The following is a 17,854-nucleotide window of genomic DNA, read 5'->3' as shown; positions in this document are numbered from 1 at the left end:
ATGAATATTGAGTCATAAAGAAATACAAAGCCTGAATAGACTGATAACAACATGATGGATGGGGTAATAAAAATCCTTCCAACAAAGAGAAGCCCAGGACCAGATAGCTTTGCAGCTGAACACCAAACATTTGAAGAAGTAATAGCAATATTTCTTAAACCCCTCCAAAAAAAATAGAATGAGAAGAAATCTTCCAAATATGTTTTATGAGACAAGCATCACCTGGAGACTTAAGACATCACAGAAAAAGAAAACTACAGGGCAATGTCTGTGGATAAAATTGATGAAAAATCATCAATAAAAACCCAGCAAAACTTGATGCAAAAAACATCAATAAAACCAGCAAACTGACTCCAACAACACATAAAAAAGCTTAACATCATGAGCAAGTAGGATTTATCCTTGGTCCGCAGGCTGATTTAATATACACCGATCAATGTGATAATATCACATTAACAGAATGAAAAATTTAAAAAAAACCATGATCATCTCAATTGACATGGAAAAAGCCCTCAACACTATCTAGACACTTTCTTAACAAAACTCTCAACAGTTTAGGTACAAAAGGTAAGTCCCTCAGTATATAACATTTTAATCACTGGGGGGAAACTGAAAACTTTTCCAATAAGATCCTGTGCAGGACAAGAATGTCTATCATTCTTGTCATTTCTACTTAATATAGTACACTAGAAGTACGAGGAAGAGCAGTAAGGCAACAGAAGGATGTGAGTCATTCAAATCACAAGGGAAGAAGTAAAATCATTTCTATTTGCAGATGACATAATATTGCATGTAAAAAACTCCAAAGATCCCACAAAATACTATTAAAACTAGTGAATGAATTCAATTTTATTGCAGTATACAAAAATTAACATATAAAGTCAGTAGCATTTTAATACACAATCTAATTGAAAAATAAATCAAGAAGCAATTACACTTATGATAACATTTAAATTTTTTTATTGGTGCATTGTAGTCATACATCTTAATGTGTTATAAGATGGTAGAGGCATATGCACACATCGCTCATTTTAAAAGAAAATACCTAGAAATAATTTGTTAAGAAAGGTGAAAGTGCCAGGCATAGTGGTATATGTCTATAATCCCAGTCACTCAGGAGAATGAGGCAGGAGGACTGGGTTGCAAGTTTGAGGCCACAGCCTCAGCAACTTAGTAAGACCCTGTCTAAAAATAAAAATAAAAAGGGCTGAGGATATAACTCAGTGGTCAAGCACTCTTGCGTTCAATCCTTGGAACTTAAAAAAAAAAAAATTAAGGGTCCCCCAAAGGTGCATGTGTTAAAGGCATGATCCCCAGAGAGGCCCTATTGGAAGGTGGTGAAACTGCTAAAAGGTGAGGTATAGTGAGAGATCTTTAGGTTATTGTGGTTGTGCCCATGAACACAATGAGACCCTGACATACCTTTCCAGACAGAGTGAGCAGTTTTGCTCCTTCCTGATGTACTTCCTCACCATGGAGCCAAACAAAGGGTTGAAATTTAACTTCAAAACTATGAACCCAAAATAACCTTTTTCTCTGTATAGACTGATTATCTCAGGTAATTGTTATAGTGATAGAAAACTAACACAATCTATATGCTGGGAACCATAAAACATTGATTAAAAAAAAATAAAGATACACATAAATGGATAACCCATGTTCATGGGCCATATGAACTAATATTGTTAAAATATCCATAATACCCAAAATATATAGAGTCAATGAAACTCTATTAAATCCTAACAGTATTCTTCACAGAAATAGAAAAAAGTCCCAAAATTAATATGGAATTATAGAAGACCCCCAACAGCCAAAATAGTCATAAGAAAAAAAAACTTGAAGGCATAATACTTCCTGATATAAAATTCTATTACAAAGCTATAGTAATCAAAGCAGTATAATAATAACAAACACAGAGATCATTGGAACAGAATATAGCACAAATTTAAAAATAAATCCAGCTGGGTATGGTGGTGCACACTTGTAATCCCCGCGCTTGGGAGGCAGAGACAGGAGGATCGCGCAGGTTCGAAGCCAGCCGTGCTGGCTTAAGAGACCCTGTTTCCAAATAAAAATATAAAAATAGGTCTAGGAGGGTAGCCCGGAGGTAGAAGGGCTTCCAGGAACCCCAGTACCACCAAAAATAGATAAATAAATAAATAAAAATAAATCCAAACATATATGGCCAACTGATTTTTTATAAAGTCACCAAGAAAATACAATGGGGGAAAAGACTTTCTTCAGTAAATGGTGCTGGGAAAACTGATTTTCAAATTTAAAAGAATGAAACTAGATCCTTATCTTCCACCTTATACAAACACCATCCCAAAACAGACAAGACTTTTAAATATAAGATTAGAAGCTATAAAACTTCCAGGAAAATATAAGGGGAAAGCAACTAGCCATTGACCTTAGTGATGATATTTTTGGATATCCAAAGCTCAGTCCAAAAAAGCAAAAATAAACAAATGAGAATCAAAATATTTCTACACAAGAAAGAAAAAAATTAATAATATTAAATATCAGTCTACAGATTGGGATACAAATATTTATAAGTCATATATCTGATAGGAGGTTAATATACAAAATTTATAAAGTCATAAAACTCAACAGTAGAAAAACAAATAACCTAAAATGCCAGGAGAAAACAAATAACCCAATTGTAAAATGGGCAAAAGAAGCCAGGTACAGTGGTACATACCTCTAATCCTGGTACTTGGGAGACTGAGACAGGAGGATCACAGGTTCAAGGAACTTAGGAAGTAACTTAGGAAGATCCTATTTCAAAATAAATAAAATAGGGCTGGGGGGGTATCTCAGTGGTAGAACACCCCTAAGTTTAATCCCATTTTACACACACACACACACACACACACACACACACACACACACACACACGGGCAAAAGACCTGAATAGACATTTCTGCAAATAAGACATAAAAATGACTAACAGGTATATGAAGAGTTGCTCAACGTCATTAGTCATCAGGAAAATGCAAATAAACCACTATAAGATACCCTGTCACATTTGTTAGGATAGCTATTATCAAAAAGCCAAAAGATAATAAATGTTAGCAAGCAGTTTTGGTAGATCATTGAGAGTAAAAGCCTGCTGAGATGTATTTTTTTTTTTTTGGAGAAAAAAAAACTGGGAAATAAACAAGTAGACTCCTTAGAGGAGTTTTGCAGCCATGATGAGCAAAAAAAGGTTTTCAGGAAAGGAGATGAAAAAAATGGGATGGAAAGGAAAATGAGGTAAGATAAAGGTTTGTTACAAAGCTGCAGGTACTGGCAAAGACAGATCCCCATCAACAGAAAAGAGCTGAAAGCTCAGCAATACATGCTTACATATATGGTCAGCTGATATATATATATATATAAAGATAGATAGATAGATAGATAGATAGATAGATATAGATATATATTTTGGTGGTACTGGGGTTCCTGGAAGCCCTTCTACCTCCAGGCTACACTCCCAGATCTATTTTTACATTTTTATTTGGAAACAGGGTCTCCTAAGCCAGCGTGCGCGGCTGGCTTTGAACCTGCGCGATCCTCCTGTCTCTGCCTCCCAAGTGCGGGGATTACAAGCGTGCGCCACCACGCCCGGCTGGTCAGTTGATTTTTAAAAAGAGTGTCAAGAAACTGCAATACGAAAAAATAATCTTTTCAACAAATGGCATTGGAACTGGATGTCCATGTAAAAATAAAGTTATACCATACATACATAAAAATTAAATACATACATATATAAAATTAAAAATGAACCTGACCTGACCTAAATCTAAGTACAAAACTGAATAAACTCTTAGAAGAAAACACTGGAGTAAATAAATCTTCATGATCTGGGCTCAGCAATGGTTTCTTAGATGTGATACCACACAAGCCCCTAGTGGAGTGGGAGTATAACTCAGTGGTAGAGCACTTCCCTAGCATATGTGAAGCTTTGGTTTTGACCCTCAGCACCAAAAAAGAAAAAACTATAAAATACAAGTACCTAGAGAAAAAATAGACAAAACAAGCATCAAAAAATTAAAATTTGTATATCAAAGAAATTCATCCTGAAAGTATGGAAGAATCTCAGAATAAGAAAATATTTGAAAATCATATACTTGATCAGAAACTTGTGTCCAGAAGTACAATAAACTCTCACAATTCAATACTAAAAAGATATGGAGAAATGCAGTCTCAGTTCTAATGTACATCTTATTCCCAGGGTGGCATGCAGATTGCTCAAGTGAACATCTTCTTTTATAGTACTCTCCCCTTGAGTGCATACAGGACCTGTGACATGCTTACAAGCCAATAGAATATGGTAGAAGTGATGTCATTTCACACCCCTGAGAAGCTTACATTATGTAAAACTCCCCGAATTGGCAGACTAGAGCTAGAGACTCTCAAGACTTGACAAACTGGCCATGTTAGAAACGCCTACACAAGAACAAACTAGGCAGCCTCTGGGAACTGCCATTGGCATCTGTAGCCTGAGGGCAGCCTTCAGCTTAAGGCAGTAAAAAGCTGGGCTCTCAGTCATAGGACCACAAGGATGTTAATCTGTCAATAACCAGAATGAGCTTGAGGATCCTTCCCCAGCCAAACTTCTAGATGAAAATGCAGCAGAGACAACACCTTGATCACAGCCTTTTGAGAATTGGTTATGTTGTGCCCAGACCACTCACCCACAACACTGTGAAATAAATGTGTTGTTTCAAGCCACTGTTTGTAGTAACTTGTTAGGCATCAATAGAAAATGAATATACCCAATTTCTACTACTGAACAGGATGCAAATGACCCAAAGAGGCAGGCACTAGGATCACAGTCTCTCTCAACTCCATTCATAACTAATAAAAAGCCTATGGGGGAAAAAGAAAAAGAAAAAGCCTACCAGAGGTGGTCTTTATAAGGTTGTAGATTTGAGAGTAGATAATTTTGACTAGAGCAAAAGTAACCTGGAGGGTAGGAATTGGGGAAGGGCTAAATGAGTGATGTGTGCATGTCTCTACCATCTTATACCCATTAAGATGTATGACTACAATGCATCCATAAAAAACAAAAAGTAACCTGGAAGGAGTAAACTGGGACCCTCTGTATTTTTCTGGTAATTTTTTTTTTTCTTTTGTGGTACTGGGGAGTGAACCCAGGGGTATTCTACCTCTGAACTACAACCCCAGCCCTATTTTTCATTCTTTATTTTAAAACAGAGTCTCAAGCCGGGCGTGGTGGCACACGCTTGTAATCCCTGCGCTTGGGAGGCGGAGACAGGAGGATCGCGCAGGTTCGAAGCCAGCCTCGCTGGCTTAAGAGACCTGTTTCTAAATAAAAATATTAAAAAATAGGTCTGGGAGTGTAGCCCAGAGGTAGAAGGGCTTCCAGGAACCCCAGTACCACCACAAATAGATTAATTAATTAATTAATTAATTAAAATAAAACAGAGTCTCACAAAGTTTCAGAGGGCCCCACTAAGTAGCTGAGGCTAGCCAAAAACCTGAGATCCTCTTTTCTCAGCCTCCAAAGTGCTAGGATTATAGGTATGGACCACCATGCCAGGCTCTTGTTCAATTTTTTTTTTTGTAAGCCTAAAACTATTATTAAAAGTAATCTATAAGCCAGGTGTGGTGGCATAAGCTTGTAATCCCTGCACTTGGGAGGCGGAGACAGGAGGGCAGCACAGGTTCGAAGCCAGCAGGACAGCGCAGATTTGAAGCCAGCCTCACTGGCTTAAGAGACCCTGTTTCCAAATAAAATATAAAAAATAGGTCTGGGAGTGTAGCCTGGAGATAGAAGGGTTCCATCCCCAGTACTACCAAAAAAGAAAAGAAAAAAGTAATTTATACTTTTTTTTTTTTTTTTTTTGCGGGTCTGGGGATGGAACTCAGGGGCATTCGACCTCCAAGCTACACCCCCTGCCCTATTTTTTTTCTTTATTTTGAAACCAGGTCTTAAATTGCAGAGGGCCTCACTAAGTAGCTGAAGCTGTCCGCGAACCGCAATCCTCTGGTCTCAGCCCCCTGAATGCTGGGATTACAGGTGTGCGCCACCACGCCCAACAATTTATACAAATTTTTAAAAATTAAAACTGAGCATGGTGGCACATGCCCACCATGGGAGGCTGAGACAGAAGGATCACAGGTTTATACACAGCCAGACTCAGCAACTTAGCAATGCCCTCAGCAACTTAGTGAGACCCTGTTTCAACATAAAAAATAAAATAGAGCTGGAAGTGTAGCTCAGAGGTATAAGGTCCCAGGTTCAATCCCCAGTATGTATATAAACAAACAAACAAATGAATGGCTGGGCTGTAGCCTAGAGGCAGAATGCCCCTGGGTTCAATTCTCAGTACCAAAAGAAATAAAATACGCTGAGGTCAAACCTGAGATGATACCACATGCCAAACTACCAACTAGGTAATGCATAATCATTTTAAAAAGGTTGATGATCTAATATGACCTCTGCTCTAAGAAAATAAATCTAACAGCGCAAAAAAAAAAAAAAAAGTGGTTTTAAGAGGAGATGAGGTAGGCAACTAGAAAGGCCACTGTATTGTTTCAAATAACTGCCTGAATTAGGACGGTTTAGGAGGAATACAAACAACAGACAGGTAGTATCACTTGGAGGTATAAAGGACAGGATGTGGCACTGATTAGATACAGGAAAAGAAGCTATTTGAGCCAGAGGACTCAGGCATTTCCAGCCAATAAAACTAGGAAGGCAGAAGTCAACAGTATCATTAAGTGAAACTGAGAGCAAAGATTGGTTCCTGAAAGAATAATGATCCCCAAGAATAATAAAACAGTGCAAATCAGGGAGAAAGGGAAATGCACAGAAAACACAAACAGGTACTGCAGTGTAGAGATTACTGTTAAAAACAGGTTAGAAATAAGTTTACCATGCAACTCTATAGTCAGTCTCTAAAGTTATCTTTCATTTTCAAACAAGAGAATAATATGATAAATTGTTAGTTCAACATTTTCTTTCCTGTTAACACATGAGAAAAAATTCAAAAGACACTAAATGGTTTGCCTGGAGTTACCAACTAATTAGTGGCACGATCTAGGTCAAAAGTCAGGTGCTCTGACCCTCAATCTACTTCAAGTCCTGAATTATGCCTGAGGTAGTTCTTTCATTATTTATGTCCCTTATGGTCAGAGAGGACCACCTGGGTACATTCCCTCACACTCAGTACTTGGTATTTGCTTCTCATGGTTCTTCTTTCTGGCGGACTGCTTCTGTATGTGAGATAAATCAGAAAAGGAACCAGATAGACAATTCCTGAAGACTGAAAATATAACAGTTAAAGTAGTCCCAACAATGTCCCCAAGAATTTGTAATAATAGTGCTATACCTCTCCAGGTGTACTCTAGGCTTCAATATGCACCCGAAGTAATCCTGTCAGAAGCCATGAATGTCAGCAGTAGTGGCTGAAACTAGTGAGAATCAAGCTGTAATATGCGTTTTAAACTGCCATCTAATTAGGCACGGGATGTAGCTCCCTGGCAGAGCACTTTCCTAGCATATGTAAGGCCCTGGATCTCCAACACCACACACACAAATACACAAAAACAACAACAATAAACAAATAACCTGTTGTCTAATGTATTTCCCCACAAATACACATTCATTTTCAGGGACAAGATAATTTCTCTAGTAATTTATACATTAAATTTTAGAGGGTGGGCCAGGGAACCTACTCACCATGGACAACATAATCTAGTAAGGAAATACTTTTTAAATTCAAACAAAAAAATAATTTTTTTTTACAACTTAAGACTATTCAACATTTTTATAGCACATTTCATTCAGACTAGCCATGTTTCAAGTGCCCAGGAGCCTTCCTTGGGACTGCCAACAGTATGACCTCATCTATATTATAAGGTGTCCTGTGACAATTCCTTCCTCTGAATTTATGATATAAAGTGAATTAATATTTAACTTATAAAATTACTCAAAAATTTATTTTATAGTCTTCTTCAAATACTTTAAAGTTTCTTTTCAAGTAGAAAACTAACTATAAAAGAAAACATACTTTTTTTAAAAAGAAGATGACAAGAACAGACTAGGAACTTTCTAAATCTTAGCAAGATTATACTTAGAAATTCATGCTGAAGAATCCTCTTTCTTGATCTCAAGTAACTCACCACATTCTGATGCAACAATCTAGAAGCTTCACATCTATTTTTCACATCTATTTTAATAAAACAAATATGAATACCAACAATCAACTAAAACAATATTTGGACTGAGGCCTAAAACACTTAAATTAATTATCCAAATTCTGTCTGTTTTGAAAAATATAGCTACAAAATTGGACAAATATCTGGACTCATACCATACAGAAAACAAAAAATAGTTTAATTTTTTTGTTACTTCAACTGTGTTTTTATCATGTAAAAAGTGCAGCAAAAAATATACCAAATTCCCTCAGAACAATAATTTTCCTGTCCTGAAACAGCACCACTGTTCATAAAATCTGAGACAAGTGCTTCATTATAAACTGACTTCTCATTAGTGGCTAGTTTCCTACTCAAGACTACCTTCCTTCAGCAAACCTTTCTGTAAATGCAGTATCAACATTTAGAACCATAATTTGCATTTTTATTTTATTTGTCCTGGGTATATCTCTTTGTATTTATATAGTTTTTAAATCCCACTTAAGTGTGAGACATTTCCCAAAGATGAGGACTACCTATCTTATATTCTTTAGACATCTATCTCTAAACACAGCACTAGCAAAATGAAAATGTCAAAAGCTTTACAGAAAACAAAGATGAGTTAATAGATCACTTCTGCTGCTATGTGTCCTATGCCTCACTTTTTTTATCAGTAAAATTAATATAAAAATATCCATTTTGAATGGTATGAAAATTCTAAAGGTAATATAGGTAAAGGACATGGTACAAAGTAGACAACTTGAAAAAGAATGCTGCTACTTATCATCAGGAATTGGAAGAAAGAGCCTACAGACTGAGAGATGTTACAGTTAGGTATGAAGTGCCCCTAAAGAGCTCATAAGTTGGTGTTCAGACTTGCTGTAACTGAGACAGGAGGCTGTAGTCTCATTGTGGATTTATCTGGGGGTAGCCTAGGCAGGCAGGGTGTGGCTGGAGAAGGTGAGTGCCTAGGGGTGTGGCCTCCAGGATTAAGTATGGCTCTGATCCCCTTGCTTGTTCTCTCTGGCCTCCAGCCTCCAGGAGGTGAGTGGAGCCCATGTGCTCTCCATGTCTCTGCTTCCTGCCACCACAGCCTGAGCTCCAGCTCCACATCCTCATCTCACATCCTCACCTCACATGGACTGAACTCTGAGATCTCAAAAAAACTATGAGCAAATAGATTTTCCTTCCTTTATTTTTGGATTATTATGCTCCATTATATTTATGGTTATTATTTTCATGATTATTATGATTTTCATTATTTTCATGATTATTATGGTCCATTATTTTTGGATTATACAGTGAGAATAGTTGACTAAAACAGGAGAAAATCTTTGCCAGCTACTCCTCTGATAGAGGACTAATATATAGAATATATAAAGAACTCAAAAAACTTAACACCAAAGTCATAAATAATCCAATCAAAACTGGGCTACTGAACTGAACAGATACTCTCAAAAGGAGAAATACAAATGGCCAATAAGCTCATGAAAACATGTTCAACATCATTAGCAATCAGGAAAATGCAAATCAAAACTACCCTGAGAGTCTATCTAACTCCAAATCAGAATATAAACAATAATAAATGCTGGTGAAGGTATGGGGAAATAGGCACTTTTATACACTGTTTGTGGGGTTGTAAATTAATACAACCACTGTAGAGATCAATATGGAAGTTCCTCAAAGACTAGAGATGGAACCACCATATGACCCAGCCATGCCACTCCTCAGTATTTTTCCAAAGGAACTGAATTTAGAATACTGTAGTGATATATGTTTATAGCAGCACAAATTTACAAGAGCTAAATTATGAAACCAACATAGGTGTCCATCAACAGACAAATGGATAAAGAAATGTGGTATATACACATAATGGAATTTTACTCAGCCATAAAGAACAAAATTATGTCTTTGGAAGGAAAAATGGATGAAACTAGAGAATATTATGCTAAATTAGATCAGTCAGTCTCAAAGAGTCAAGGGTCACATATTTTCTCTTATATGTGGAAGCCAGAACAAAAATAGACTATGAAAATGAATGTACCAGGAAGAGCTGATTATAAATTAAGAATCATTATAATGTCATATAAATCCAAGCACACAAGTAAAGAATTTCAGTGTCTTTCAGGGAATGATTAACATTTCAAGAGATAAGACTACTTAACATTAGGAACCTCATGAGTATTCTAAGATAAAGACAAATACAGAAGGTGGACTCTAGATCAACAGTTCTCATATCTGATCCACAACAAAACCATCAAAATAACTTTAAAAATATGCTTTAACTGTTAAGAGAGCAGGACACTAGTGCACAACATAAGAAAGGCTTATGATTTTAAATTGCCTTACATTTTATAAATAAAGACTAAATTTTGAGAAGACGAATATGCTTTCCTAGACCTGATAAAAGTTCCAGAGGTTTCAGTCTACCAAAGCCAGAATACCCTAATTCAAATGATTGTCAGACAAACATTATGGTACAGTCCCATAATTTCTACTGAAATAAAGCATCAATTCATTTTACCATGAAGACAATATGCACACAAAGAAACACTTTCTGACCTCCCAGTATTTCAAATACTGCAGATAGTATTTCACTAGGACCAAGATGGTAATTTTCAATTACTATTAATAGTCCTGCACATTTAAAAAAAAATCTTGTGTAATTCTAAATAAAACATTAACATTTACTTAAGTTTAACTGATCAACTATAAACATAATTAAAATAAAATTCCTATTTAATTTCCCTTTATATATTTAAAAGTAGTCAAACTAAGAATAATCTTACTGTTCTAGAGTCCGAGAATGGATTATATTCATCAAGTCCTGGTGGAACATTTCTTGTCACTTGTGTAACTGATGGATCCTGGAATAAAATTTGAAGGAAAGAAAAAAAAAAGGTTACTTATCCTTTCAGATATAATTTTTATATTTACATAACATTTCTTTTATCTGTACTTTTGGCCACCCACCCAAACTAATAGAGAAAAATAAAGGAAGACTATCAGATGTACTCAGTCCCATTTCAACAAAGATGAAATCCAAACCTCTACCCTCACACCCTCAAAGAGAAACAAAAATTGGGTTAGATGCAAATTAGCTGCTAGTTATTCTATAAAGATTGAAAGTAGACTGCCTCCTAATTGCTGTGTGGAGCTGACTGCACAAAAGCATCTGAACAAATCTCAGATAAACCCACATCCCTCCCTTTGGGCTGTACAAAGAGCTCATATCCCTTCTTTTTATAACATCTTCTATCAGTTTTCCCAACTACAGATTTGAATGTCATATTAAAAATCAATGTCATGTACAGCCAACATTTAGAACATTCAAGATTAAGTACCTCCTAGCACCTCCTACTTGTTTTATTCTACTCAAGCATCTCTACTCCAATGTGGTTTATTTTTCCACATGATTCTAGACTGTCTCCCAAGTACAGCAATAGTACACTGCCCTAGCTTTTCAAATCTTTTGCTATTGGGCTTTCATGAAAATGACTAAACCACAAACTCCTAGATGTTTTATTTCTCCGGATTATGTTCATAATCATGAGCAACAAAATCAACTAAGTAATTCATGTGAAAAGCATTTTACAAACTGTGGTGTAGCCTAACTGGCCTTCAATTTCTAGTCTCAAACTATAGTGTGCATAAGGACCAAATAAAATTCAGACTGCTTACACCACACTCCCAGAGTTTCTGACTGCAGATTTAAGGCTCCTGCAGTGACCTGTGTCCTTGGCTAAGGGAGAAGGCATATGTCCTCTAGAGGAGGGCCTAAAAATCTATATTTCTAACATATCCCTAGGTGATACTGCCCCTGATCTGGGAACCACTGCTCTCCACCAACACTGTACTCTGTCTAGTCCATTTTTCTAGTCATCAAAGTTACCTTTCAAAACAACAAAGCTAATACTGGCATTCCCTCATTCCCACCCTTTCCTCTGTTCTTCACCCACTCCAGATTTTGAGGCTCCCCATGAACAGTAAGATAAAATATGAATTACTCAAAATGAAATGCAAGGCTCTGACCATCTAGCCCAGCCCTCACCTGCTTTCCCAGCCTCATCAACTCCCTCATCAGCACCCTCACCCTGGCACGCGCCTTCTCCCCAACCAACAAAACAAGTCACTGCAGGAGCCTCAAACTTGGCAAAAAGCAAGTGGTAAGGTAAAAGGAAAAGTAATAAATAAAGGCTTTAGGCTTTTTTTTGACAATAATTGGAAAGGAGGAAATGAAGTCACTCTATTTACTCTCCAGATTTCCCCTCCTAAAAGTCTAAGGAGCAGGAAGAATACAAAGAAGGGATGCATGCCTCACAGAGAAAATTAAGAAAACAAAAACATGGGTATTTTCATCAAAATTTTCAATTTGGCATTGCTGAAGTCAACCTAATTTAGAAGAGGATTTGGAGCTGAGAAGAAGAGCCCTTCATCAAATCCAGATGGTCCAGCAGCAGTCTGAATACCCACCCTTCACCATCACCCACACAACCAGCAACTGTGAGTCCCCAAGACACCATACTCTTCTTTTACATTGCTTCTTCTAGCAGAAATATTCTTCCCAGCAGGATCAGTCTAGCAATCTCCTTCTCTTCCTCAAAGACTCAGTCCAAGTATTATCTCATATGCTAAGCATGATCTTCCTGATACCACGCCCCAGCCAGTCTCCCCAGTCTTCCCACTCCAGGCTCAGGGCTCCCACAGCCTGTGGCATTTGTCTCCATTCACTTATTTCACCAAGCTGTGGTGATTTTCATGCAAGTCTCCCCCTGTCCCACATTAGATTGTAACCTCTTTGAATCAGTAAAAAGGTCTTTTTTTTAAACATGCATGCCTATTTGTCAGTACTGATTTGTCAACAGGTATTACTACCCTTAGAGAGAAACAGTAATTCTTCAAGATAGCAGCAGCAATAAGAAACCAAGAAATAGTTTCTGAAAAATAAGCATAAATATAAAGGTAGTTAAAATATGTACATGAAAATATGTTTAATCTCATTTACAAAGAAATGCTAGTTAAACTGATACAATCATTTCTTACCTATCAAATGAGCAAAAAAAAATCCAAAAGTCTAGCATATTCTCTTATTTTTTTTCTTCTTGCAGTATTGCAGATTGAACCCAGGGACATTCTACCTCTTAGCTATCCCCCCAGCCCTATTTTATTTATTTACTTTTATTTTAAAACAAGTTCTAGCTATATTGTTGAGGGCCCTGTTAAATTGCTGAGGCTATCCTCCTGTCTCAACCTCACAAATACAAAGTCTGACAGACTCTGGACAAAGCAGTAAGGAAACAAGGATTATCTTGTAGTGTTAAAAGGAACAGAAATTGTTACAATGTCTATATAGGGAAAGTTGGCAGTATCTAGTCAAATGATATCTGCATTTATCCTTCGAATCACAATTTCACTTCCAGGAATCTATTCCAAAGGTATACTAGCAAAAACACTGCTTATAACGGCAAAAGACTAGAAGCAACCTAAATGTCTATCAGTAAAGAATGGTACATCTGCATGACAAAGCCTTGTGCAGCCATGTATAATGCAGTTCTAAAATAATATAAGGAGATATCTACACTGTTAAAAATGAGTGAAAAAAGATGCATAATAGAGTAGATAAGATGTCACTTTTTTTGTAAAAGGATAAGCCCTAAACTATTAACAATGATCACCTACCCGGGAGGAAGGGAATAGTGAAGAATGAGGTCAGGCTTGTAAGTTAGGTTTTCTTTAAATGTGCCTGTTTTATAGTTTTTACTTTGGAACTATGAAAATGTTTTTCAAACTGAAGAGTTTCTGTACAGCAAAGGAAACTATCAAGAACCTCAACAGTGAGCCAACAAAATGGGAAAAAATGTTTGCCAACTACTCCTCTGACAGAGCACTAATATCTAGACTACACAGAGAATTCAAATTCAACACTAAGAATAACCCAATCAATATGGGCAAATGAACTAAATAGACACTTCACAAAAGAAACACAAATGGCCAATAAATGTACAAAAAAATGTTTAACATCATTAGCCATCAGAGAGATGCAAATCAAAACTAACCTGATATTTTACCTAACCCCAACTACAATATTCGGCAATCATGAAAAACACAAACAACAACAAAAACAACAACAAATGGTGGTGAGGATGACTGCAAATTAGTGTAGTCACTTTGGAAAACAGCATGGAGGATCCTCAGAAGAAAGAGAACAAACCTACCATGTGACCAACAATACCACTTCTGGGTATCTACCCAAAAGAATGAACACCAAACTACCAGACTAATGTATGCCTATCTATGTTTATTGCTGCATAATTCACAATTGCCAAACTATGGAACCAGCCAAGATGTCCATCAACAAGATGAATGGATTACAAAACTGTGGGATATGTACACAATGGAATTTTAACTCAGCCATAAAGAACACAATTACATCATTTTCAGAGATTTGGATGGAACTGGAGAACATTATGCTAAGTGAAAGTAGTCAGTCACAGAAAGTAAGAAATCAGATGTTCTCTCTAATATGTGGAAGCTAGGGAGAAAATGGGTTATAGGAGGGGCTCTAGACAACAACAACAACAACAACAACAACAACAACAACAAAAACTTAGATCAGTAAAGAAGGCAATCTGAGGGGAATGGAAGGGGAGAGAAGGAAACACCCTAATGCAAATGATGTACATTCACAAACATATCAAAGTCAATCACTAGGCCCCAACATGAGATGGAGGGAGGGGAAAGGGGGGAAGAAATAGGATGGGAATTGAAGAAGGGCTAAATGAGTGATGTGTGCATGTTTGCCTCTACCATCTTGTACTCCATTAAGATGTATGATTACAATATGCCAATAAAATATATATTATATGTATTATATATACAAAACAGAACAATATTAATTCAAAAGAAAAAAGGAGGGAGGCAGAATGTAGGGTCAGAAAGATGCAAATTCCCTAACCAACATTCATACCACTGATATCGTTCTGTAATGCCACAAAAGTACAACGGGTCCCATGCTCATTTTTCATATATACATACCAAATTATCTTGTGTTCTAAAATTCACCTTAAATTCTTTTTTTTTTTTTTTTTTTTGGTGGTACTGGGGATGGAACCTAGGGACATTCGATTTCCAAGTTAAACCCCCAGCCCTATTTTTTATACTGTATTTTCAAACAAGTTCTCACTGAGTTGCAAAGTGCCTTAGTAAGTAGCTGAGGCTGTCCTCAAACCAAGATCCTCCTGTCTCCGCGTCCTAAATGCTGGGATTACAAGTGTGGTCCACCATGCCCAGTTTATCTTTATTTCACTAGTTAAGCCATGACTATTCTACCAATACTTTAGTAGTGTCATTTAACATCACAATCACAGTTTATTAAAAACCACAATACAAGCCAGGCATGGTGGAGCACGCTTGTAAACCCAGCATTTGGGAGGCTGAGACCTGAGGATCGTGATTCAGGGACAGCCTCAGCTACTTAGTGAGGCCCTCTGCAACTTGGTGAGACCCTGTTTCAGAATAATTAAAAAGAAATAGGGAAGGGGGTGTACCTCAGAGGCTGAATATCTGAACATTGCTAGTTCTATTACTTTAGGTAGGTCACTTAAACTCTCTAAGTCTCTGTTTCCCATCTTTAAAACAGAGAAAATCTGATCAGGAACAGCTCTGATAGATTATACTTCTTGATTAGCTGGAAAACTGTCTGCTTATATTTGTCAGTTCCAATACCAAGAAAATGTAAACTTTGAACAAGTACTTCATATTCACTGAACCTCAGTTTTTTATCAGTAAAATGTATTGTACAATTCATGAGGTACTGCATGTAAAATGCTTAATACAGTTTGTGCACATGGAAAATGCTCAATAGGTAATAACTTAGGCTGTTCTCATCATTACCACCAAGCTAAGGATCAAGGGAAAACACCTCTCCATTTATGATTAATGGAGAATTTTAGAAAATTATATGCATATTAGGTACATACACCAAAAACAATACCCACAGCCATCTTCTAAGGAAAAGAACCAGAAGCAATCCTTTGTCCAATTTGTGTCACATAACTCTATAATCTTAGCTACATGTAAAGGATGAGGAACTGGCCTCTGAGCCCAATGTGAAGTGGACGTGAGAATACCTGGCCGGCTCCAACAAAGTGACTCTAGATCCAATTACAGCTACTTCTTGAGGAGTCTGAATATGAGACATAAAAATCGGTGAGTAGTAGCAGCAATTGTTGATACTAGTCATTGTAGTGACCAGTGTCAATGAGGTAAAAAGAAACTAAGTCACAATAAGGTGACCAGAAAAGGGAGCAGAGAACCGCAGGTACAACGTGGATGGAGACCTGCAACTACGAGAGTTGCCAAGAGTCACTGGAGCAAAGCCAGGGCCAATAATACAGTTACTGCTCTGTCCTCCAAAAGGTGAGGAATGACCTCGTGAAAGCACGAAGTCCTATAGCTCCTCTGAAGGGCTCGGCATGGAGAAAGTGCGGCAGGGCAAAAGCGGAGAAGAGGGTGGTAGAGGCCAATCATACTTCCATTAGTGTAGCTCATCTTTTATGATTTCCAAATACTGATTTCATTTGGAAATAGTTCTCATTGCTTGGCAGGGGGAGGAGGTGGCTGAAGTGTGTGTGGGAGCAGATGTGAGGACTGAGGAAACACCTCATAAGCTCCCAGAAACTATTTCATGGCAATTAGAGAATGAGCTGTGTTGGACCTCCTTCCCTTACCCAAGAATCCTGAAAATGAGGTCTCATCACTTGAGGTATGTCTCTGCACCTTAAAACCAGAACAGATGGAACTGATAATTCTTTGCCATTTCATATTCCATCAAAACTCCACAAGTTTACTGCCATTGTATATTTAAATAAAATCTTCTGTGAGCGAACATTTACTTACCCCTATAGTATAGTATACTATACTGAAACCCAGCTGTTAATCACTGATTAGTTTAACTTGACTTTTACTTTTTTCTTCCCCTTCCAATTAAAAAAATAAGAGAAATATAAATCTAGTCTTTATCCTTTATGGTTCTTAGCGTTAGATATATCCCTGTAGTTTAGGACTGGGGACGCAGCTCAGTAGTAGAACATTTGTTCAGAACTTTATAAAAATTAACAAGGCCTATCTACAAAAAACGTCCTCTTCCTATCTCAGCCTCATCTCTTAAACCTTTTCTCAGGACTACCCTATCAATTATCCTTTTCCCATATATTCAACTGCCTCAACATGATGCTTTGTATCTATATTTCAAGTCTTCATAATCTTTAAAATTACACAGCAAAGAAAAACAAACATTGTTCAGGCAGGTCCCCCCAGATATCAGCCCCCTCGCTATCTTTCCTTGAACTTCTCGAGCTCGAGCCACCTATACTTCTCACTTGTAAACTGCAAAGCCTTCCTACTAGCCTCTCCGCCCTCCTCAGACCCTTTCCTAATCTGTTCTTCATATCCAGCCCCAATGAGCTTTTCAAAAACCTGTTCATATCCTACCTACAGGATTAATTAATGTGAAGTGGCCATTTTAGGCCTTGTAAATTTTAAAAATGATTGAGAGTGTACAATGAACAATTGGTAAGGTCATTTATGGGGTAGAGATTGCAAAGATAGGTAAATACTCATACATAAATGACTGCTAAAGAACGTAGACAAACGTTAGATTGGCAACAACTATTAACATTCTTTTTATCAACAACAGTAATACCTT

General features: G+C 37.1%; 1 protein-coding gene across 2 annotated transcripts in view; it reads right to left on the bottom strand.

The window, feature by feature from the left end:
• The window catches only part of SCAMP1 (secretory carrier membrane protein 1), a gene marked incomplete at both ends in the record, with an annotated part of 103,343 nt that overhangs the window by 72,031 nt on the left and 13,458 nt on the right, over positions 1-17,854 (bottom strand). Inside the window, one exon of one of the 2 annotated variants that reach the window (XM_080703809.1) lies at positions 10,938-11,015. The exons of the other annotated variant lie outside the window; for it this stretch is intronic. Within the exon in view, the coding sequence (XP_080559935.1) occupies positions 10,938-11,015 (78 nt within the window). The remainder of the gene's footprint in view (positions 1-10,937; positions 11,016-17,854) is intronic. 2 annotated transcript variants of the gene reach the window in all.

The sequence above is a fragment of the Muscardinus avellanarius genome, assembly GCF_963383645.1.
Source record: "Muscardinus avellanarius genome assembly, chromosome: 1".
NCBI classification, from domain to species: domain Eukaryota; kingdom Metazoa; phylum Chordata; class Mammalia; order Rodentia; family Gliridae; genus Muscardinus; species Muscardinus avellanarius.
This window is presented reverse-complemented; position numbering and strand designations above follow the sequence as displayed.